Below are 24547 nucleotides of genomic sequence, written 5' to 3' on the forward strand. Positions count from 1 at the left end.
ATTGTGAAATATATGAGGTACATAGATGGATATTTTTATCATCTGGAGAGGAAATCTGACTGATGCACGACACTTTGTGGATGCTATCAACATCAATGAATTTAATCTTACATTTAGTGCTGAAATAAGTGACAAAAAGATCAGCTTCTTGGTTGTGCAAATAGAAGTTATTAACAACACACTCACCACAAGCCTGTTCAGGAAGAAAACGGCAGGCAATTCTATCCTGCATGCATGTAGCTTTCACCCTGATCACACCATCAGAGCAATCCCCTATGGGGAATTTCTAAGAATTCATAGAACATGTAGCTCAGTGGAACTTGGAGATCACCACCAAATGGAAGCAACACTACGATTACAGGCCAGGGGGTACCATCCTAGCATACTCCACAAAGCTAGATTGAGAGCAAATAAAGTAGATCGTAATAGTCTACTTATGGCACCCATCCCCGATTCCTCACCAGAAAAATCTAATGATAATGATAGTGCCATCAGATTGATTACCAGCTACAGCCGTCAAGCACGCCAAATCTCCAATCTAGTGAGAGGCCAATGGCCTGTTATTCTCACAGATCCAGTTCTCAAAGATATCTTGCCCAGTAAACCCACTGTGACCTATCGAAGGGCATACAGTATGCGCAACAAACTTGTTGCCTAAGAACGTTGAATGGTTATCACCTAGAAAAGGTTTTTTTCGTTGTATTTCATGCCGTGCATGTAAATTTGGTGTGAATACCAAAACATCTCACTCCTTTTGACTCCAAACCTGTTACTATCAAGGCCCATTACACATGTAAAACTGAGCTGGCAGTTTATGTTCTCACGTGCACGTGCAATTTGCGTTACGTGGGTAGCACGAAACTTCCAGTGCACCAGCGTATTCTCCAGCATCTTAGGGCCATAGTTAACTGTGACCAGAGCTACCCGGTAGCACGACATTTTGACCTAATCCACAAAAGGAATTTGTCTCATCTTAACTATTTTGTGATTGATGCCGTGAAAACCAGTAAGAAAGGGGGTGATTACGAAAAAAGACTTAGACAACTAGAATCTTTATATATTGTACGATTGAACAGCAAGACCCCGGGAGGTTTAAATATGGATGAAGATTTGAGTAACTTTTTGTAATCTTGTAATTTGGTAATTTTCTGTACTATCTTAACCACTCATAAATTCTGTGCTCCTTAGTAAGTTGGCTCATTTTTGCCCATACACGGCACTGATACAGGTGTACATCATTGTAACAGCAAATTTATACTTTAGTTATTAGTTTGTGCCTTGTAGAGATATCTAATCATTTATTTCAAGAACAGTAACTTTATCATGTGGACTTCTGATTATCATGCAATCTACTGAAACAAAGAACATTAGTCTTTCACTTTTCAGACGTTTTCCATTTCACTTTGTCTGATTCTGCAGCAAATTAGGATGTGAAGTAACATCTTAAGATCATGTTTTTAAAGCAATGTTTGCTTTCCAATGCACATTTAGTTTTGTCATTTTAAGTCATTCACTTTTTTGATCACTTCCTCACCATTTATCCATTATTTAATACACTTTATTCATTTCATATCATGTATATACTGGGCTATTATATAACATATTTGTGAGCAGCGTTCATTATTTCAAAATGTACAGTAAATTAATTATCATGTATGTTCCATCATAGGACAACCTTCTTAGGGGTATTTTGGATAAATGTTATCATTTATGAATAGTCGACTAATTAGCTACACGACCATTAGGATTGCCATACTGTATTTGTACAGATATATTTTTCTTTTGGACAATATTTGGCAACAATCTTGATTGTGTTTTTTGGAATATTCATATTGTATGACGTACGATAAGCGTCAGTATTTTTGATGCTTCCATTAAGCTATTAGACTTTTTGGATTTAAAACTGGTTATCTAACATATCTTTTATGCATTTATATTCACTTTTTGGTATTTGAACTGTTAATTTCCATGGGAGGCAACTCCACTACAAAATGGCTCCCATTAAACCTATGCTCACCACATTCGAAACTGATTTCAGTCCCTCGTTTATGTTATTGTCTTTCAATTTTGAAATGGGCGCGCTTTTTCCAATTGTATGGTATTTAAATATGTTCTAGCCCATTTTCCCGTTATCAGTGAGCAAGGGCGTTCACGCCCGAAACGCGTCTGTCCGACGATTGCTTTCCACCCCTGCACTTTATGATTTGATTAATAAATCATTCATTCAAGACTGGCTTGGTGACGCATATTTTGTTGTCTGCGTTCTGGTGAGCGTGCATGATTTTCAATGCACAGTGACCGGTTGGAGTTATATATATATATATATATATTACACACACACACACACACACACACACACACACACGTTTTCACAGTCCTGTTCCGCCCGGGATCCCCTAAGAACACAGGTACGGACCACAGCGTGTTGAATATAATTCAAGTGCAGTTTATTGCAACAAAATTAGCAGCATTTCTTGATGGCCAGTGCCAAATATATAAATATATATATATGCTACATACTTTTAGTATGGCAAAAGGAAAATGACAGCAAGGGTTTAACACTCAGTTTCGAGATTAGATGTGGTGGGATTAGCCTGTTCCCAGTTGGTGGCCACAGATATGCCAGAGTCATTTGGTCCACCCTGAAGCATCAAAGACGGGCCAGCTTCGGTCTGTGAGCTTTGGGGAGACAGGCCAGCTTCGGTCTGTGAGCTTCGGGGAGACATTGTTACTTTGTCTGATGTGGTACGCCATGTCCTGAGGTCCACCAACGCCTGGTTCAGGAGTTCTAGCCACTGGTTTCTCTCATCCTTTGTGTCAGCAGACAGCCAGTTCCTGCACAAAAAATAATTAACGTGAGCAGTCAAGTAGAAGGATTACTTCATGAGATGTTTGCATAGGAGGAGTTAGGAGCATATAAATGCCTACAACATGCAATAAAAGTTTTCCTTCAAATCAAAGTAAAATAAGTAAAAGCTTCAGCGTGTGGGGCTTCATGGGATTGGGGTGGAATTGTACCTTTGGGACTCAAACTGCGTGAGTTCTCCTGTAAGCAGGAAGGGTGTGAAGAGGACTTACTTGCGAACATCATCCTGGACAAGAACAGGAGAGGGAACTTATTCTATCCGCTTTTTGCGTTCAACCGTACACAGTTTTGCACTCCCTAATAGTCTTCAGAAACATCAAGGATCATTTTTTTTAGCACGACTAAGTCAGTTTGGATTCTCGGCACCAAAAGTTAAATGTATGGATCTGTGACCAACATCTGCTTCCTGCAGGCACAGCACAATTTAAAACCCGGTCTTCTTTCGGGGAGCCATCTGGCACACAGTTTTGCCTTGGAGGAAATTGGAAATCAGCAAAACAGCAAGAAATTTGGGAACGAAGTTACAGATCTGTATCTAAGAGCAGGGTAAAGAGATACTGAGGTCAGCTCGCCAGTTAGGCCCATATAAATGTCTGTCTACCTTTCCAGAGGTGGGACTGAGCCTGTTTGCGGTATCCGTCAGAAATTGCTATATAAAGGTGGTTGATAGAAGTAATGGTGTTAGGAATATTTTAAAAACCTATCTTGCAATGACCTAATGATGAAGAATATTTTACCAAAATGTGATGACTTCTACTTTCTCCACAGTGTGGAGAGTGGAGTTGATAGGCCTGTACCTTTCATTGGACGCCCTTTTTTTTACCAGTTGGAGCAGGACTTGCCTGAAAGGGAATCTTGCACTTATTTGGCATACTATGGATTAGATAAGCAGAAGAAGCAGCATATGATCATCTAGCAAAATCGCCTCAGAGTCAAATATTGGAATGGCCATAGAATCCAAGTACACAGAAGAATCCAACTTAGAGAAAACGGAACAGGTTTACCCTACAGTAGTTCGTAAAGAAAAAGGGTAGGTTTTGGCAGAAAAGAATGTTACTTACCTTAGGTAATGCCTTATTTGGTAGACTATCTGGCCACAGATTCCTTACCTTATATTCCCCAGGTTTAAGACTGCGTCTGAAAAATCTTGGCAGTGCCTCAGCGTGCCTGTAGAGGACGTTGATTGGGTCAGTGTGAGCCATGCCAGAAATGACATGCGCAGTGTTTATATTGGTGCCATCCAAGCAAGCAGACAGTTTTTTATGTTCCATGTCCGCGCCAGAAGCTCGGAACCATGTTAGAAGGCTGATGGACAGTGTGCAGACACTAAGGACCTCCACGGACCCTTCTAGACAGAAAAAAAACTTTAAAAAGCAGGAAGGATCAGTAAGCAATCTGTGGTACGATAAAATCTCTACCAGATAAGGCGTTACCGAAGGTAAGTAACTTGTTCATATGATAGAAATATCTATCTGCAGATGTCTTACCTTAGAATAGATACCCAAAGCAAAACCTCCCCAGAGGTAGGTCTGCAACTAGAGTCAAACGAAGAAGTCCTGGAGGACCAACCAGGCAAAGTGACATTTGAGATGGACTCGACTGTCAATGCCTCAATGTTTTGTAAACCGGTGCAGAGATGCCCACATAGCTCGTGGAGTCCCCATCCTGGACAGCTGTCAAACTGCTAACACAGTTGTGGCAGCCTTGGCTCTGGTGGAATGACCACCAAAGCCCTCAGGGGGTTGCTCCTTGGCCGGTACATAGCAGATTCTATTGCAGCGCACAATCCATCTAGAGATGGTCTGTATCTGCACAGCTTTCCTATGCTCTGGGAAACTTAAAGAGTTAATCAGCCACTCTGTGTTCTTTGGTGCGATCGGTGTACAATGACAAAGCTCATTTTGGGTCCAGGTAATTGGCTCCCTCTTCCTCCATGGAAGGGTGGGATGCAGCGAAGAAGACTAGCATTGTAATACTTTGGCCTATGTGGAAAGGTGTCACCACTATTGGTAGGAAAGAGGCACAAGTGCGGAGAACCAGTTTGTCTGGAAATAAACTAATGTATGGAGGGAACACATAAAACACAAAGCCCCTGAAGCTCGCTAACCCTCCTGGTCAATGTCCCTCCCAGCCAATGTAATGTCCATTAAGACGGTTTAGATCAGGGATACTCAAAATATGGCTGAGGGCTGCTTGCGGCCCTTCAGACCTTCACATACAGCCCCCCCCCCAGTGGACAGTAGCACTGGGCTGCTGTTCACTAGAGCGCATCAATATGCAGAAGATGCGAAATAAAAGGGCAAGCATTTAATTACAAGCTAACTGAAGTATAAGGAAAGCAGCAAATGAGGTATGCTGCACCACTTAACTTTAGGAACACATTCACTTTCTAATACTTCTTGCAACAAATATGTAAAAAAGGATAAAATCTCTGAAAGATCTAAAACATGTATTTCATTAACAAGCAGGATTATTTCAGCATAGTACATCAGATTATATTTGAGTTGTTTTTTTAAAGTGATAGTTTTCAAAAATGAATGTTCAAATAGTCAGGCTTCCTTCACTCTGACAATGCCAATAGTGAACTGAGAGGCAAGTTAATGTCCTCTAGGTCGCCTGGGTTGTTATTTTCATACACAATATTGTTTATTAAACAGTTTTCTTTTACGGTGCATACCCAGAACTCACGTATGTTTAAGTGCTCTTCCATGCGACAATGGAGAAAAGGGAGGCAAATAACATTGCCTAGCATCACATAATTTGGTCAAGTGGGGAAACAAGGACTGATCATAGGTTTGCTGGTTTCACTTTGTGCAATTCAATGATCAAGTTACTTTTTCAAACTTGACTCTTTCAAGGAAGCGCTAGCAAATCGCGAAGGCTTACCCAGTGGTTTAGATGTTCAAGAGATGTAGAGGGCAACTATGCAGTGTGAGTAAGGAAAAGCCTCTTTCTGCATGTGATCCTCAAGTTTTTCAACTGGTGCTGCTGGTTCGAATCAGAGTGCACTGAAGCCTGCTAACCAAACCTCATTACCAGTGCCCGGACGCACAAGATACTACTTGTGTAACGATATATCTGTAAGAGACATTAGTTAGTGATAGATTCCTTACCTTAGAATATCCCCATGCGTCAGACTGGATCGGAATTTTTTGCGTAGCAGTACCCTTGCGCGTCCGTAGGCGTCGTCTGCTGCTCCGCGTCCGTCGTCAGCGTCATGGGCGCCGTGATGACGTCGGATTACTTAGACGCTGCCTCCGCATGCTGACGTCAGTAGATACAGCTTTTCCGTGCCAGAAGCACCGAGCCATGTTAAAAACCAACACTGGTGCCATTGAAACTAGGGCCCTGAAAGGGGATGACCTTAACACTAGATATCGGTTCGCAGAACGGGGAGGATGGGTGGGGTCGGTAAGGAATCCATCACTAACTAATGTCTCTTACAGATATATCGTTACACAAGTAGTAACTTGTGCATCTTAAAGAGACACGTTAGTGATAGATTCCTTACCTTAGAATAGATACCCCAGCAATACCAACCCCGGTGGAGGGTCTGCGAACCAATAATCACACCAGAAAGTCCTGGAGGACGGAACGGCCAAAGAAGCCATCCCTCCGGACTGGACTGTCCAGGCAGTAGTGTCTTGCAAACCTGTGCAGCGAGGCCCACGTACCTGCCTGGCAAATGTCCTGCAAGGGCACTCCCCGGCCCAGGGCAGTTGTAGTCGCCGTGGCCCGGGAGGAATGAGCCCGCAATCCAACAGGGGGCTCCTTTTTAGCCATGGAGTAACATGCCTGGATACACAAGATGATCCACCGAGAGATGGTCCGCTTGTGCACCGCTTTTCCCTTCTTAGCGCCCACGTAACCAACAAAGAGTTGGTCATCCACCCGGAACTGGCGTGTGCGATCCAAGTAGAATGAAAGCGCACGTTTTGGGTCCAGACGGTGGAGCCACTCTTCCTCCTTAGAGGGATGCGGTGGCGGAAAGAAGGTGGGCAAGGTGATAGACTGCCTGATATGTAAGGCTGTGACAACCTTGGGCAGGAAAGATGGCTTAGTACGCAACACAACCTTGTCTGGATGGACAGAAAGGAAAGGGGGTGTACATGAAAGAGCCTGGAGCTCACTCACTCTCCTGGCAGAGGTGATGGCAACCAGGAAAGCAGTCTTCAAAGTAAGAAGACGGAGAGGACAGTTGTGAAGTGGCTCAAAGGGAGCGCACATCAGAAATGTAAGAACCAGGTTCAAGTCCCACTGAGGCATCACAAACGGAACAGGAGGGAACATGTGTGTGATGCCCTTTAGAAAACGAGTTACAATAGGGGACTTGAACAAAGAAGGTTGACCAGGCACCCTTAGGAAGGCTGAAAGAGCAGAAAGGTAGCCCTTGATAGTGCCCAGAGCAGAGCCCTGCTGGGCAAGAGAAAGAAGGAAGAGAAGAACCTCAGAAAGAGGGGCAGCAAGAGGATCCACAGCCTTTGCTGTGCACCATGCCACAAATTTGTTCCACCTGCAGGCGTATACCGACTTTGTGGAGGGACGCCTGGCTGCCAGAATGACATTACAGACTTCAGAAGGCAAGTCAAATGGCATCAACTGTCGCCGCTCAATCTCCAAGCATGGAGGTGGAGACTGGACAGGTTCGAGTGGAGGACCGTCCCCTGCTGCTGCGACAGAAGGTCCTCCTGAAGAGGCAGATGAACAGGGGGATCGACTGACATACTGAGTAGCTCTGGATACCAGTATCTTCGTGCCCAGTCCGGAGCCACAAGGATAACTTGGGCCCGATCGCGCTTTATCTTCTTCAGCACTCTGGGCAGAAGTGGTATAGGGGGAAAGGCGTACAATAGACCGCAACTCCACTCGTCTCCGAGCGAGTGCCGCCTTGGAAATTCCAACGTGCAGAACTGATGACATTGCGCGTTCCCTTCGGTGGCGAATAGATCTAACCAAGGCTCTCCCCACTGCTGAAAGAGGCCTTGCGCCACGTCCAAGTTCAGACGCCATTCGTGATCCATCATGCACCGACGGCTGAGTTTGTCCGCCCTGGCGTTCAGAGAACCTGCCAGGTGTTGAACCACCAGGGTCATGCCCTGATGTTCCAGCCACTGCCAGAGGCGCAAAGCCTCCTGGCAAAGGGTCCACGACCCCACCCCGCCCTGTTTGTTGCAGTACCACATGGCGGTGGTGTTGTCCGTGAACACCTGCACTACACTCCCCCAAAGCCTCCTGGCAAAGGGTCCACGACCCCACCCCGCCCTGTTTGTTGCAGTACCACATGGCGGTGGTGTTGTCCGTGAACACCTGCACTACACTCCCCCGAACAGAGGGGAGGAATGCCTTCAGTGCTAGACGAATAGCCCACAGCTCCAAAAGGTTGATATGGAGCCGGGACTCCACCAGAGACCAAAGGCCTATGATCTCCGCCTCTCCCATGTGGCCTCCCCAGCCCTGGAGGGACTCGTCCGTCACAACTACGTGCTCCGGTTGGGGAAGGCAGAGGGATCTGCCGCTGACCCAATCGCGGTCCGTGAGCCACCACTGCAGCGGTCTCGCAGTGCCCTTCGAGATCAGGACATGGTCGGATAGGTGATGCTGGGCCCACAGAAACTTCAGGTCCCACTGCAGAGCCCGCATCCGCCACCTGGCGTGATGCACCAGAAGGATGCAGGAGGCCATCAGCCCCAGAAGCCGCAGCGTCAACCTGACCGAAACTCGGGACAAGGGCTGAAAGAGTGGAATCATAGCCTGAATGTCCCGAGCCCGCTGTTCGGGAGGATAAACTCGAAACTGCGCCGTGTCGAGAACCGCTACGATGAAGAGGAGCTTCTGGGAGGGGCACAGGTGTGACTTCGGCACATTGATGGAAAACCCCAGCAAGTGCAGGAGGTCTGCAGTCGTCTGGAGGGGGTTGACGACTGTTTGGGGCAAGCCCGCCTTCAACAACCAGTCGTCGAGGTAGGGGAAGACTGAAACCCCTAACCTGCGCAGATGAGCTGCGATCACCGCCATCACCATCACCTTCGTTAACACCGGTGGGGCGCTGGTAAGGCCGAAGGGGAGCACGGTACACTGAAAGTGCTCGTGGCCTACCGTGAACCGCAGGTAACGCCGGTGGGCCTGCAGGACAGGGATATGGAAATAGGCATCCTGCAAGTCCAACGCTACCATCCAGTCTCCTGGGTCCAGGGCAGCTTAGACCTGAGCCAGTGTCAGCATTTTGAACTTCTCCTTCCGGAGGAAGCCGTTGACGTTCCGTAGATCCAAGATAGGGCGTAGGCCCCCTTTGCCCTTCTTGGGTACCAGAAAGTAGTGGGAGTAGCAACCACACCCTACTTGTGGCCCAGGAACGCACTTGATGGCCCCCTTGGCCAAGAGGGCCGTAACTTCCTCCTGCAGAAGTCGCAAATGATCCCCCGATACACGGTGGTTCTGCGGTGGCATGGCTGGAGGGGTCGCCTCGAAGGGGAGGGAGTAGCCCCATCGGACGATTTGCAGCACCCACCTGTCCGACGTGACAGTGCGCCAGTGGAGGAGGTGATGGCGAACCCTACCCCCCCACTGGCGACACATGGGCCTGAAAGCACTGACTAGGAGGGTTTTGAGGCGTATGCTGCGGGGGAAGGTGTGGACTGTTCTCGCCGTTGTCCCCGACCGCTGCCACGGCCGTTTCCACGGCCGCCACCGCGTTGGGTATTACCATGCGGCACGTGGCTGGCAGCACGTGTGGGTACACCCCTTCCTTGGCCACGAAAGTGGCGAAAAGTAGCCGTTTGCTGGCGCGGGGCCGAGAGCCCCAAGGACTTGGCCGTAGCCCTGGAGTCCTTAAAATGCTCAAGCGCATGGTCTGCCTTGTCGCCAAAAAAGGCGACGGCCATCAAAAGGCATGTCCATCAGTGTATTCTGGACATCAGCCGAGAAGTTGGCGGACCTCAACCAGGCGTGGCGACGAATCGCCACCGTCGTTGCCATCGCTCTACCTAGTGAGTCGGTGGTATCCAGTCCACACCGGATGGAATAACGTGCTGTATCTCGGCCTTCCACAAGGGCTTGGCCGAGTTTAGCCCGTACCTCCAACGGGCATTCTGGCAGCACGTCCGTGACCGTATCCCACAGGGAGTGGGTGTAGCGGCCCAAGAGGCATGCGGTGTTGGAAGACCACAGTCCCAGACTTAGGGAGGAGAATAACATCTTGCCGTATTGCTCAAACCTCTTGGATTCCCTGTCAGGCGGAGCAGACAGGAATGCAAACTGGGAATTTGAGGCCTGGATCACCAGGCTCTCAGGGGTGGGTTGGGTGAACAGGAAACAAGGGTCGCCCGGGTCGGGCGGTGGCGTCTGGCCACGTTCCGATCTACAGGCGAACCTGTAGCGGGCCTGGACCAAGTGCCCACAAGAACGTCAGTCAAGGCCTCATTAAACGGCAGCAGAGGTTCAGCCGAGCTTGACTGCGGTTTAAGGACCTCAGTGACGGGGAGTTCAAGGCCCAAGGCCTTGGCCGCCTGCATCAGCACCACACTGTAGGTAGCCCCCTCCTCCGTAGCCACGGTAGGAGGGGAGACAAAACCAGTGACTGGCGAAGTGTCCAGATCACTGGCATCCTCAGTCCACCTGTCCAGTCCTCCTGGGACTGACACTCCCGTGTCAGAGGGTCCTCAGACCCCTCCCAATACTCCTCATCACCCATCTCCTGGTACTCAGGGGGATCAAATGATGGGGCCGGTTCATGGAAAGTGAACTCTCTGAACGGCGTCGAAAGCGGCGCCGTTCCGGTGCCGGAAACGGAACGAGGGAGGCATCGGGGACGGCGCCGCCCGAGGACGGCGCCGGGGGTGACACCTGAGGGACCGGCGCCAGGGAGGACATTAAGTACACCGGCGACGACCCGGATCCGGAACCGGATCCAGTGGGGGCCTGCTGCGCCGGCCCCAAAGGCGCCGGCGGCGTCGGGCCCGAAGCACCCGACGGCGTCGGGGCAGAAGCCCCCGACCCGCTAGGGCCCCCAGACGGGTCCGCTGGGCCTCAAGGCGCCGCAGAGCCCATCGGAGGAGTGCGGGACCTCATGGCCATGAGGAACCGCTTGATCTCCTCCGGCGTCGCGCGCGGCCCAGGTATGAGGCCGGAACGCGACACCTGCGACTCCGACGGAGCCGCGGGGGTGGTGCCACCTGAACGCCCCCCCCCCACCCCGGTGCGTCGCCCGAGCCTCGGGGGGGGGGGGGGGGGGGGGAGTCGGAAGAGCGATGACGTCTCTTCGACTTCTTGTGCTTACCTGACGACTTGTCGACTCCCGGAGCTCCGCTCCCACGACCGGTCCCTCGACCTCTGTCCGGACCAGGACCTTTCCTGGCGCGGGGCCGACTGCCGGAGTTCGAGTCGCTTGCGGGACCGCACCAGTCTAGCTTTCGAAGTCAGGGGCCAGCAGTCGGAACAGGTCTTGTCGTCGTGGTCGACGCCGAGACAGTGAAGACACCGACGGTGAAGGTCGGTGACCGACCTCAGTCGGTCGCAGGCCTCACAGGGTTTAAAACCTGGCATCCCCATCGGCACCGTCCGGAGTCGAAGACTCGAAAAGAAACGATAAAAAGAGGATCAAAAAAGTTTAGTCAAAAAAGACTAAGGTACCACTTTTTCTGGATCTGCGCTGTTGGCGCGGAAAAAAGAAGAACTGACGTCAGCACGCGGAGGCTGCGTCTAAGTACTCCGACTACATCATCACGGCGCCCACGACGGACGCGGAGCCGCAGACGACGCCTACCGACGCGCAAGGGTACTGCTACGCAAAAATTTCCAGATCCAGTATGACGCCTGGGGATAGTCTAAGGTAAGGAATCTATCACTAACGTGTCTCTTTCAGATACTAAAGTGAATGTCGAATTGGCTGTATCTACTTAGTATATGGTACCCTGGTACCCAGGGGATACGAGCTAAAGGGGTAATGCAGGGCTAGCAGCACTGGTTGATCCACCCTGACAGTGCCCCAAGTAAAAATAGTCCACCAGTCTGCCACTTTGGACTGGCAGAGCAGTCCTGCACTGCTAGCGTGACTTTACCATTGAAAGCAATGGCAAAGCACCCACCCCCTGTACATCTGGGTAAGTCACTCCTCTGGCAGGCCTACTGAGTGCTAAGGCAGGGTGCGACATAGGACACAGGCAGGACATGTAGTTTGGATGTCCTAACAATAAAATATGTAAAACAACCATTTCTACTGTGGAAAGACTCAGTGGCCAAATTTGGCGAGTACAGAATTACACCTGGATTCCTCAGCTGTGCTCACGCCTGAACGGTGCGACCAAAATGGGCACTCCAAGGTACTCTCAGGAAGAAGAACAATGAAGGATTGCAGGCTAGGGTGGTGTTTTCTCCCGCCTTGGGGAAGCTACTTTGGTATTAGCCCCAAAAGGCAAGCTTCAAAGGGGAAGCTACCTGCGAAGGGCAGATATATTACACTAGGGAGGAGGGCTGCACCATTGTTTAGGCAGACAGGCTGACACAGGGAGAAGAGAGGGGAAACCAATTGCCAAACCATTTCCCCAGGGGTATGTAGCCCTGCGATAGCCACACCCTGGGGTGGGCTAGGGAGTTCGGAACACAGAGTGGTCCTGCCATCTTGGGAGTGGGCAGAATGGTGCATCCTGGGATAGCCAGATGCTGCACTCCACAGGAAGTTGTCACCAGGTGGGAGGACACCATGTAGCCCCTTGGCTACCAACTGCATCCTGCCCGGAGGACACTTTCGGAGCACAAAGGGAGCACTAGTGGCACCCAGACCTCAGATCTTGACCGACTTGGAAGTAAGACCAAAGAAGGACTGCCCTGCTGTACCAAGGGAGCAGCAAAGAGGCTGCACAGATGAAGACTGAACCTGGTGGCTAGTCGAGAGGGACAGACTGTCATGTCCTGTCAAGGAGACGCTGTCTCCAGAGTCCTGTCAATCCAAGAGAACTCCAAGGACCAGCTGGCTGGCCTCCTGTTTGCAGCATAGGGTCACAACAGCGGATGAAGACTGCTGGGGCTACCACTGCCACCATGCAGGACCAATCACCTATGTCCAGAGTTGCACCCCAATTCGCTGATCACAGGAGGGCTTTCGGAGAGTTGCTGGGACCCTCAGAAGGGGCGTTATGACCCAGGAAGGTTTGAACTGTGACCGCACCAGTTGCGACTGGACTTGGATTAAAAGGGAGATGACTTTGTGGGACGTCGAACCTGCAACCAGCACCCCCTCACCATCTGCGTGGACCGAATATTCTGTGCAGGAGGAATCCGTTGACTGGGTCACATCCACATCATCCTTAAAGCATCTTCAGCATTCTTTATCCCTCCAATCAGGACCATACCATAGAAATACATTGCAATGTAGATAAAGTGACTGGAACTGGTGAAGAATTGCTTCTTCTGAAAAGGTAACTGTTCTGGAGGACCTTGCTGGTGCCCTGAACTAGTTCCCTGCCATATTCGGTAGCCCAAGTACTTCTAACCGACCACATGGACACTTATCTAAGTTTTCTTTGAGTGAAATTGCTTCATTTATCATTACTTTAATCAGTATATCAGGAACCCTCCAGTAGATCTTTTCCATTCCAGTGTTTAAATTCTTATAAAAATACCAGTGTATTTTTATAAATTGGTGTCACATTGGAGTGTTGAGTCAACTTCAATTGCTTGGTGCTGTTTAAATGTTTGGGGTGAGCAGTCATTCAATAGCCAGTCATTGAGGCAGGGGAGACGAGAACCCCTGACCTCTGCAGATTGGCTGCAGCCACAGCCATCAACTTTGTGAATCGAGGGGCACAGACAATGCCAAAGGGGAGACCAGCAAAACGAAAGTGCTCATGGCCAGCATGAACAGCAGGTAATGTCTGCGGGCCAGCAGGACAGGTATATGAAAATAGGCATCCTGCAAGTTCAACGCTACTAATCGGTCACCAGTGTCCAGAGCAGACAGGACTGGAGCCAAAGTGAGCATTCTGAATTTCTCCTTTCTGAGCGAGTAGTTGACAGGGCACGTCTAGTATAGGGCACCAGCCAGCGTCAGCACCAGAAAGTAATGGGAATAGTAACCACAATCTGCTTCTGATGTTGGCACCCTCTCAATGGTTCCTGTGGCCAAAAGATCCTGCACTTGGCAACATGAGGAGAGGTGGTCCTCTGTCAGCAGGTCTGAAGATGCTTGATCGTACCACTGACTGGTTACCCAGGATGACTGGGCAGATCTCTTTCTTGGGTCCCATAAGGCTAGTAAGAACTTTATCACCAAAAGGTCTGGGGAGTCTGTTGGGCTTGGTTGCTGGATGGGAATGGACGCAGTTGGAATCCCCTACCGTAGCCATGAAAGGGGAGAAAGAGTGGGGTTAGCTTGTGGCAGTGTTGTCGCCCAACAACCAGGAGGGATCTGCTGTCCTAGTGCTGAAGCACAAGTTACTTGTGTAACGATATATCTGTAAGAGACTTTAGTTAGTGATAGATTCCTTACCTTAGAATATCCCCAGGAGTCAGACTGAATCCGGAAAGTTTCTAGTCAGCAGTACCGCTGCGCATCGGTAGGTGGCGTCGTGTGGCTCCGCCTCCGTCGCTGGCGTTGTAAGCGCTGAGAGGACATCACAGAGACTACTTAGGCGCCACCCATGCGCTCGGACGTCAGTTCTGTACACTACCTTCGCGCCAGGAATGCAGAGCCATACATGAAACAGACCACTGGTCCCATGAAACTAGGGTCCTGAAAAGGATGACCTTAACCCTAGAAATCAGTTCGCAGGACGGGGAGGATGGGAGGGGCGGTAAGGAATCTATCACCAACTAATATCTCTTACAGATAGTAATTTGTGCATCTGAAAGAGACACGTTAATGACAGATTCCTTACCTTAGAATAGATACCCCAGCAATACCTACCCCGGTGGTGGGTCTGCAAACAAGATTACACCAGAAAGTCACGGATAACAGAACTGCCAAAGAAGCTGTGTCTCCGGACTGGACTGTCAAGGCAATAATGCTCGGTAAACGTGTGCAGCGAGGCCCACGTAGCTGCCTGACAAATGTCCTGCAAGGTAACGCTCCGTCCCAAGGCAGTAGTGGCTGCCGTTGCCCTGGTACAATTGGCACACAGCCCCACAGGAGGCTTCTTGGCAACGAGTAACATGCTTTTATGCACAGCGCAACCCAACGAGAGATGGTCCGTTTGTGCACAACCCAACCTTTTTTGGCACCCACGTAGCCAACAAAGTTGGTCATCCACGCGGAACTGTTGTGTGTGCTTCAGATAGAACGAGAGCGCACATTTTGGGTCCAGGCAGTGGAGCCTCTCTTCCTCTTTTGAAAGAGGCGGAAAGAAGGTGGGCAAAGTGATGGTCTGCCCGATGTGGAAGGGCGTGACAATCTTTGACAGGAAAGGACAGGTCCTTAAAACCACCTTGTCCGGATGAACAGAAAGGAAAGGAGGTTTGGAAGAAAGAGTCTGGAACTCACTCACTCTTCTGGCAGAGGTGATAGCTACCAGAAAAGCAGTCTTGAGAGTGAGAAGACGCAAAGGACAGTTATGAAGGGGCTCAAAGAGAGCGCACATCAGATATGTCAAGACAAGGTTTAAGTCCCATTGAGGAATTATGAACGGCACAAGAGGAAATGTGCGCATAATGCCTTTTAGGAAACTTTTAACAACCGGGGACTAGAGGCTGAAAGATCGGAATCATAGCCTGAATATCCCAGACTCGCTGCTCGGGAGAATAAACCCGAAACTGTCGAATCCAGAACCGCTCCGATGAAGGAGAGCTTCCTGAGAGGGACTCAGGTGCCACTTCGGCACGTTGATGGAGTACCCCAGCAAATGCAGGAGGTCGGCCGTAGTTTGAAGGACGAGTTACTTACCTTCTGTAACGATGTATCTGGTAGAGACATAGTCAAGTCACAGATTCCTTAACTTCGAATATCCTCAGGCGTCAGACTGGATCCGGAAAATTTTGCACAGCAGCACCTCCGAGGGCCGGGGGGCAGCGCCTTTAGGCTCCGCACTGATGTCGCACCGGTGTGCCAACATTAGTTTTCGTCAAAAGACTTTTCCGCATTAGAATGCGAAGCCACCACCAAAAATGGTGAAAATATAGAACAGTTTGCAGAAAAAGAAGACAAGGTATGGTGAAAAACATCACCATAGAAAGACCGTGCCAGGCACCGTATATTGTAAACTGAGGGAGGTAAAAGAAACAGAGCACCACTCTGGGAGGGACCCCCGCAATTATTTAAGTCCAAAATCTTCCCCGGAGGAGGAAGTAGATTAAGAGCATAGGTAAGATTCGACCCCTTGGCCTGTGTGAACCTGTGCTACCAGAGGCACAAGACTTACCATTGAGTCATAGCTCCTCGAACTATCACAGCAGCCAGCAGAAAGGCTGCAACCACAATATATGACAGTGAAGGACAACCAGTCCAGAACCCAGGAGTAAGGACAAACTACCATAAGGCGTCGCCCAAAAGGAGACGTCAGATCCGAATAAGGGACCTACCAAATGCAGCATTGGCAGAGACTCACATTGGACAACCCAGTGTAAGGGTTGTAAAGGGCACATGGCATATGAGCATACTGTCCAATCACAAGGATGGGTAGAGCAGAGCCACGAAACAGAATGTAGCCTTGTGAGTATGAGTGAAGAGAAGACATCACCCCGCAGAGGAATAAAGCCACCCAAAGGAAGGCTAATGCAAGAAGCCCAACCAGAAAGGGTTGTCGCAGGACGGGGAGGACGGGCGGGCGTTAAGGAATCTGCGGCTAGACTATGTCTCTAACAGATACATCGTTACCGAAGTTAAGTAACTCGTTCATCTATTAGAGACGTCTAGCCGCAGATTCCTTAACTTAGAATAGATGCCAAAGCCATACCCCTAGAGGAGGCGGGACTGCGACTGAACCCCACAAAGATCCAGAGAGAACCTAGTCAATAACATGACGAAAAGTGTGTCGCCAACCATAGGGCTAGAAACAGTGGGGACAGAAATGACAGCGTAGCCAACCACCAGACCTCTATGCTCTGAAGAGAGCGGGAATAAAGGGGAGGCTAGGGCACCACAGCCCATCCAGAATAACACGAAAACCCCTATATGTAGAGGGGATGAGAGAAGGAAAACTCAAGCCAGAATGCTGGTGCCAGAGCAAAAAGTGCAGAAGTTCAAAAGAAGACTAGCAAAGGGGCATGAAGGATCCGCAGGATCCAGGGTGTCAATAAGAGTCAGAGCAAGCCCCAGCTAAACAACTAGAACAGCGTAAAACACTGTTGAGCCTGCTCCTGTAAAGATACAAAGGCAGAAGGATTCTGACCCCTGCCCAGCAAGGGCCGATATGGAACAAAAACACACCCAGTAAAGAAACTGATGTGGAAAGGGAGTTCAGCACCTTGCAAGAAGCAGAACTGAACTTATGGGCCCAAAAGACTGGTAAGTGGTATGGTGGAGAGAACGCGTACCGCCTCGCTTGTACCATAGAGCAAGAGTACTGCAGAGACCCTCGCCAGCCAGACATGTGTGAGAGCATTGAAAAGATGCCCATACACAACCAGAAGGACGCTCATACGAGGCCAGAGGGGGCCTGTAGTACCATAACAGAAGAGCACCAGGAAGCAAGACAGCAGGAACAGCTGAGATGCACACAATAGCAAGAAGGCAACAACCCACAAACACTAGAGAAGATCTGGTGATGTAAGAGGACAGGGTCAAGACCTAGGCAGGAAAGCCTGCACAAGCCATTGAGAAGATCATGGCGCAGAAACAGCCTCAAGAGGATGCCGAAACCTGGCCAAACCCTGGGACTAGGGTACGCTCAAAAGTACCCGCATTTATACAGAAAGTGGAACTAGTCCAGGCTATAAGCAGCGTCTGCCTCCGGTCCGGAAAAGAGAAATGTCCCCTTGCAGGACAATTAGAAGAAAAAATTATCCTAAAAAGGGAGTACTCAGGACCAACTCACGGGTACTAGACGCCAGGTTCAAGGAGAACCGGATCCACGAGTCCGCCACAGCAAGCAAAACGTAGAAATCCCTGAGCGGAAGCAGCAGGGATGTGCAGAAAACTGCTGGGGAATCAGCCGAAAGGCCATAACAACGTAAAACAGAGACCCACGGCAACTCCTTACTGGCGAGAACAACCCAGAAGGGGCTGTCGCCAAAAGACAGACCATGTGATAAAAATAAGGATGCCAAGCCATTCAAGGTATAAACTACACAGCATAGACCTAGACCAGGAGTCGAAGCACTACAGACAATAGAGCAATGTGACCCTGCAGGGTACAGTAAAGGGGTATATGAGTCCACCCACGATGAAAACTCCACAGGAGCGTAAGAAGGCAAATGCAGACACCTGCCACCAGCCAATATCCTACATAGGGCAAGGGACAAAACATGGCAAGAAAGGGGGGGGTCCTCTTGGCAAAACAGACAGAGGACTGAAAACAAAAACAACCTCGCCATACGGCTATACAGACAATACAGAGACGCCAACCTGTCTCTGATAAAAAAGGGGCCGTAAAGGAAGATCCGCAACCAGGAAGAAAGTCAGTCAGTGGCACAGCAGAATTACGGTAGCCCTGACAAAAGCCTGGAGATCGCAGAGTAAGTGTGGGACCCAAAGAGGTCTATTCTGTTAAATGGCATGTCTTGGAGGCTCTCCTGATTACTATCAGGGAAGCGACTGTCGCACATCCAGGCATGGCGGCACAAAGCCACAGACCGTGCAAGTGCACGGCCCACAGAGTCTGTAGTATTCAGAGAGGAGCATATTGAACAAGCATTTGCAATGCAATAGGTCTCGCATTAGGAAAGTGTGAGCTAATGGTATTGTAAATTACCATTTTTTAAATATGTGTTGGTTTTGAAAAAATATAAATTAATAACATGGTTATTCACAAAGCCAATAGCTTACACTTTCCTAATGCGAGTCCTATTGGCTATGGCAATGCTTGTTGGTAGCAAGCAAGGACAGTGCTGTTGTGGTGCTGAGTGATGTGGTTGGGCTGAGTGATTGGGTGGTGCCCCCGAGTGATGGGGTGGTGCCCCAGAGTGATGGGGTGGTGCCCCAGAGTGATGGGGTGGTGCCCCAGAGTGATGGGGTGGAGTGATGTGGTGGTGCCCCTGAGTGCTGTGGTGGTGCCCCTGAGTGATGTGGTGAGTGAGGGTGTGTAGGGGGGGGGAGGGTGTGTAGGGGGGTGAGGGTGTGTAGGAGGGTGAGGGTGTGTGGGGGGGTGATGGTTGGTGGGGGGTGAGGGTGAGAGGGTTGTGAGGGTGAGGGGTGTGAGGGTGAGTGAGGGTGAGGGTGAGGGTGAGGGAGGGTGAGGGTGAGGGAGGGTGAGGGTTAGGGAGGGTGAGGGTTAGTGAGGGTTAGGGAGGGTGAGGGTGACGGGGGTGAGTGTTGGTGAGGGGGTGAGGGTGACGGGGTGGGTGTGAGGGTGAGGGTCTGAAGTAAATGGTGGCAGGGCAGACATCATAAGACAGAGAGAAGAGACTGCGTGGTGACTGCGTTGGTCAGTTTCAGAATCAGGAGGGGCAGAGACAGCACAGTCTCCGAGGGATCAACGTGTCTAGAGGCAAAGCATAGCAGATGTAGCATTGCAGCTAGCAAGTCGAGTGTTTTCAAGCGGAGTGTCCCTAGAGAGATGGCAACAGAGGAACAGCATTTGAGGAGCAAGGCTACTGTAAACAAGCACGGCAGGCTTTCACTTTCGTCCAGAAACAAGCTCTCTGCTTTGCTGTGGCGGGAGAGCTGCGACGAAAAGAGGCTGGGCCGGACAGCCGTGCGGCCAACCGCTTCATACGGCGTTCCCCTAGGGACTCCGGCTTCATCCGTTGACAGTTGCTGCATTGTTTGGAATCGTGGTGCACACCGGGGCACCACATGCAAATAAGGTGCGGGTCAGTGCCAGACATCGGACGTGCACAGGCCTTGAACCCGGAGGGCATTGCACACTGTTCCGGTATGACACCAGCGGTGCAGAGAAGGCCCAAAACTAGGCAAGGAACTGCAGGTTTCCAGGATCCGCGTTGTGACGCGGAAAAGAACTGATGTCAGAGCGCCAAAGCGGGGCATATATGGCTCCGCTGACGTCACGTCCATGGACGACGTCAGGGTGGAGTCATACGGCGCTGCCCCCAGAGCACAGAGGTGCTGCTGCACAAAATTTTCCGGATCCAGTCTGACACCTGGGGATATTCTAAGTTAAGGAATCTGCGGCTAGACGTCTTTATCAGATGGTGGGTGACAACTACCTTGGGCAAGCCCGCCTTCAACAACCAGTCGTCGAGGTAGGGGAAGACTGACACCCCTGACCTGCGCAGGTGAGCTGTGACCATCGCCATCACTTTCGTGAACACCCGAGGGGCGCTGGTAAGGCCGAAGGGGAGCACGGCAAACTGAAAATGCTCCTTGCATTGCATGAACCGCAGGTAACGCCGGTGGGCCGGCAGGACACGGATGTGAAAATATGCGTACTGCAAGTCCAACGCTACCATCCAGTCTCCAGGGTCGAGGGCAGCCAAGACCAGAGCCAGAGACAACATTTTGAACTGCTCCTTCCGGAGGAAGCGATGGACGTTGCTGATATCCAAGATGGGGCCGCAAGCCCCCTTTGTCCTTCTTTGGGACCAGAATGTAGTGGGAATAACAACCACATCCTACTTCTGGCCCAGGAACGCGCTCGATGGCCCCCCTTGGCCAAGAGGGCCATTACTTCCTGTTGGAGAAGCACAAAGTAATCCCCCGACATGTGGTGGAAGGGAGGTGGCATGGCTGGGGGGGGGGGGGTAGACTCGAAGGGGAGGGAGTGACCCATCCAGGCGATTTGCAGCACCCACCTGTTGGACGTGACAGGACGACAGTGGGGGAGGGGATGTCGAATCCTGCCACCCACTGGCGTGGGGTGCACACCAAAGCTCGGACTAGGAAGGCTTTGATGTGGATGTGGCAGGAGTGGAGCCGGACTGACCCGCATGCTGGCCCGCTGTGCCACCACAGCGGTCTCCACGCCTGCCGTGAGTTTGGTTCTGCGCTGGCTTCTGACTGAACGAGCAGGCAGGACGACCCTTCCTTGGCCACAAAAGGGAAACGTGGCTGGGCGCGTGGTGGAGAGACCCAAGGACTTGGCCTTAACCCAAGAGTACTTGTAACGCTCCAGCTCACGGTATGCCTTATCGCCAAACAGGAGAGTACCACCAAAAGGCATATCCATTAGGGAACTCTGGACGTCCCCCGAAAACTCAGTGGACCGCAGCCAGGCGTGGTGATGCAGGGCCACAGTTGTGGAGATCGCTCTCCCTAAAGAATCCGCGGTGTCCAGCCCACACCGAATGCTGAACTTCGCGGCATCCTTCTCCTCCACAACAGCTTGGGAAAGTATAGCCCGAACCTCTTCCGGGGACTGGGGCAGGGTCTGTGCCACTGTGTCCCACACAGCACGAGTGTAGCAGCCCAAGAGGCATGCAGTGACTGACCGCAGCCCCAAGCTGGCAGAGGAAAATAACTTCTTGCCAAACTGCTCCAGCTTTTTCGATTCCTTATCCGGCGGGGTGGTAGGGAACGCACTTTGGGAAGTGGGGGCCTGAATGACCAGGCCCTCCGGAGTCGGCTGATTGGTCAAAAAGACCGGGTCACCCGGTGCTGGGCAATGACGGCTGGCCACGTTCTTCTCCAATGGTACCCCTGTGGCTGGTCTAGACCAGGTTGCCCATCAAAACATCCGTCAAGGCCTCATTAAAGAGGAGCAGACGTTCAATAGAACTTGCCGCCGGCTGAAGCACCTCAGTAAGGAGGTTGGTCTTGTGAGTGACAGTAGGCAGATCATGGTCAAGGGCCTCAACTGCTCTACGGAGCACCACAGTATATGTGGTGCCCTCCTCCATGACAGCGGGAGGAGACATTGATCCAGGCTCGGAGGAGAGGTCAAGGCCAACTGCATTCTCGGAGTCCTCCGCCCGCTCATGTTCAGACTCGCACTGCCGTGCAAGAGGGTCCTCCGGCCCCTCCCAGTCATCTCCCTCCTCCAGAGCCCGAGGTACAGGTGGTAGCGGACGGGGAGGCACAGAGGAAAACAAATTCTCCAACAGCGCCGGGAACTGCGCCGATCCTGCTCCATGTCCTAATTAGGATCCCAAGCCGGAGCACAATTGCCCGGAAATTCAGGCAAGGGCGGAGGTGGGACGAACAGAACCCATAGCGGCGCTGGGAACAGAGCCGCAGGGGGTGCCGCGGACGGCAAGCAAGGGCCCTCAATAGGGACCGCGAGGCCCGTAGGCAAGCCGGCGGGAGCCCTAGGCCTGAAAAGGCAGTCCATGACGGCAAGAAACTCTTGCACCTGGGCCGGAGTCGCCGACGGACCCGGATAGGGTGGGTAGGACGCAGGACTCTCAGGCTCCAACAGAGCAGCAGGGGAAGGACTCCAGGTCCCCTCTTCTGCGTTTGGAGACAGACGGGGGGACGTCGGAGACCGAACACACTTCTTCGACTTTTTGTGAGTCGCTTACCCAATGTGAGGGTGAAGACTTTGACCCCGTGGAGCAATGATGATGGCTCCTCGGTCGGTCCCTCGAGCGACCCCTGGACCTTGAATGGCGTGGAGACTACTACCTGGCATCCAGCATATTTTGGGACTGCTCCCGCAAAGCCTTTGGAGCCATGGCCAGACAGTTGGAACATGACCGGGAGTCATGGTCGCGCTCCAGACAGTAGAGACAGACGCCATGGGGGAGGGCCACTGACACCATATGGTGACAGGCCCCGCAGAATTTAAACCCAGGCATCCCTACGTGGCACCAGGAGTCAAAGATCCAAGAGAAGTAGAGACAAAAGTCTCAAAAAGTTAGTCAAAAAGTGACTAGGGTATGTGCTCTAAGCGGATCTGCGCTTGCTGGCGCGGAAAAAGAAAGACCTGCGCGCATGGGTGGCGCCCAAGTAGTCTCTGTAACTTCATCTCGGCGCTTACAATGTCAGCGACTGACGTGGAGTTGCACAATGCCACTTACCGACGCGCAGGGGTAGTGCTGACAAAACTTTCCGGATCCAGTCTGACGCCTGGGGATATTCTAAGGTAAGGAATCCATCGCTAACGTGTCTCTTTCAGATTCTGCCTTATTGCCAAACAGGCAAGATCCATCGAAGGGCATGTCCCTAAGGACCGCCTGGACATCCCCGAAAAAACAGTTGACCTCAGCCAGGTGAGGGGATAAAAATACTGCTTTACCTAGTGAGTCTATTGTGTCCAGTCTGCAATGTATTGTGAACTTTGCCGATTATCTGCAACATTTTGGGACAGGTCCTTGGCTTCCTCCAAGACCATGGGCAGCACTTGCGCAACGGAGTCCCACACAGTGTAGGAATACTGGCACTAGGTGATCACGGACCATAGTGGGAGGCTGGTGGAAGAGAAGAATTCTCTTGCCGAAGGAGTCCATCCTTTTGGATTCCCTATCCAGTTGTGTGGTAGGAAACACACAAGAGTTAACAGAGGTGAAGGCCTGGCAGACCAGTTTTACTGGGATGGGGTGCTGGGTGAGGAAAGCTGGGTCCCTAGGAGCAGACTATGGTGGCGGGCAATGATCCTGGGTACAGGAGTACCAATGCAGGGCTTGGCTCAAGCACCCAGCTGGACATCAGTGAACTTGTATAAATGGTGAAAGGAGGATCCAAAGGCGCTACCCAGGGTTGAAACACCTCTATCAAGAAGTTATTCTTGACGGCCACTGAGGGCAGTGTAAGTTCAAAGTCATCAGCCGCCCTCCTCTTTACCAGAGCAAACAAAGCCTTGTCCTCTTTAGCCCAACTAGAAGAGACTAGGTCAGTGTCGGCACAAGTGTCCAAATCACTGGCATTCACCAGTTACTCATACCAGTTCTCCTTGACCAAGGGCTCTTCCAGGGTGTCTGGATAACCATGAGGATCCTCAGATCTGCCCAATAAAATTCCCCAGAGGGCCAGTCAGTAAAAGGAGGTGTCATCTCTGACCTGGATGGTATTGGGCTGGTTGGATCTAAAGTCTTTGTCTGGCGACACAGGTTTAGCTCAGTATCAGTCTGGAATGACGATGGGGTTGGCAGCACCGAGGAGCATTTGTAGTAATGGGAAAGGTGCTATTGGAACAGACTATGGGGAAGGTCACCAGCTCGCAACAAGAGCCAACCAGGATGCAAGGGTTCGACTACTGCAGATGGTGAATTAGATGTCAGGCCCCATGCATTTGGCAGGTGGTCCAGATGAGTTGGCCCACCCAAAAAGGAGATCCAGGACTTTGTAAAATTATTTAAGCTGCTGGGGTCTCTACGGCAAAATATGGAAGGAGTGGTGTGGATGCAGACTCTGGCCCCGCAACGCAAGTATGGGAGCGGGGCATACATTTATGGCATTGTTCCTGCACCTTGTCAGTTGACTTGGACTAGTGCGGTGAAGTGAAATAACTTTTTTTCTTCTTGAATTACTTGGACTTCTTGTGGGTTTCTGTTGCAGTACCCCCCCCCCCCCCCACACACACACACAGACTACTGATGCACTTTCACTTGATGTGCCCTGGATTCCTGCCAATCCGGTTTTCATGGTCTGTTCTTTCCCCAAAACTAACCCAACTGGCATCTCTGACCACAGGTCAGCCACTGGTAAATGGTATCACAGGTACCCAGAGCACTGTGACCAGGGAAGACCTAAGTAATGCAGCA

At 51.0% G+C, this 24547-nt stretch overlaps 2 protein-coding genes across 2 annotated transcripts in view; both read right to left on the reverse strand.

Annotated features, from left to right (window-relative positions):
- Positions 1-2425: 2425 nt before the first annotated feature.
- Positions 2426-24547, reverse strand: part of LOC144798063 (uncharacterized) — a 793010-nt gene continuing 770888 nt past the window's right edge. The window contains exon 23 of the mRNA XM_078668835.1: positions 2426-2835. Coding sequence (XP_078524961.1) covers positions 2556-2835 — 280 coding nt within the window. The 3' untranslated portion in view covers positions 2426-2555. The remainder of the gene's footprint in view (positions 2836-24547) is intronic.
- On the reverse strand, positions 3747-11447 carry LOC144799250 (uncharacterized). The gene is made up of 3 exons (XM_078670503.1): positions 11118-11447; positions 8145-11037; positions 3747-3845 (listed from the first exon to the last, which is right to left on the reverse strand). Exons 2-3 carry the CDS (start codon positions 9351-9353, stop codon positions 3747-3749), a joined length of 1308 nt encoding a protein of 435 aa, XP_078526629.1. The 5' UTR covers positions 9354-11037; positions 11118-11447.

This window comes from Lissotriton helveticus, chromosome 12, assembly GCF_964261635.1.
Source record: "Lissotriton helveticus chromosome 12, aLisHel1.1, whole genome shotgun sequence".
Lineage (NCBI taxonomy): Eukaryota > Metazoa > Chordata > Amphibia > Caudata > Salamandridae > Lissotriton > Lissotriton helveticus.

Excerpts from the sequence above, each read along its gene's own strand:
- LOC144799250 (XM_078670503.1), bottom strand. The coding sequence starts at position 9,353 with ATGGGGCTACTCCCTCCCCTTCGAGGCGACCCCTCCAGCCATGCCACC. Across the intron at positions 3,846-8,144 it reads GACAACACCACCGCCATGTG|TTGGATTCTTCTGTGTACTT; the intron begins GTACTGCAACAA and ends GTTTTCTCTAAG.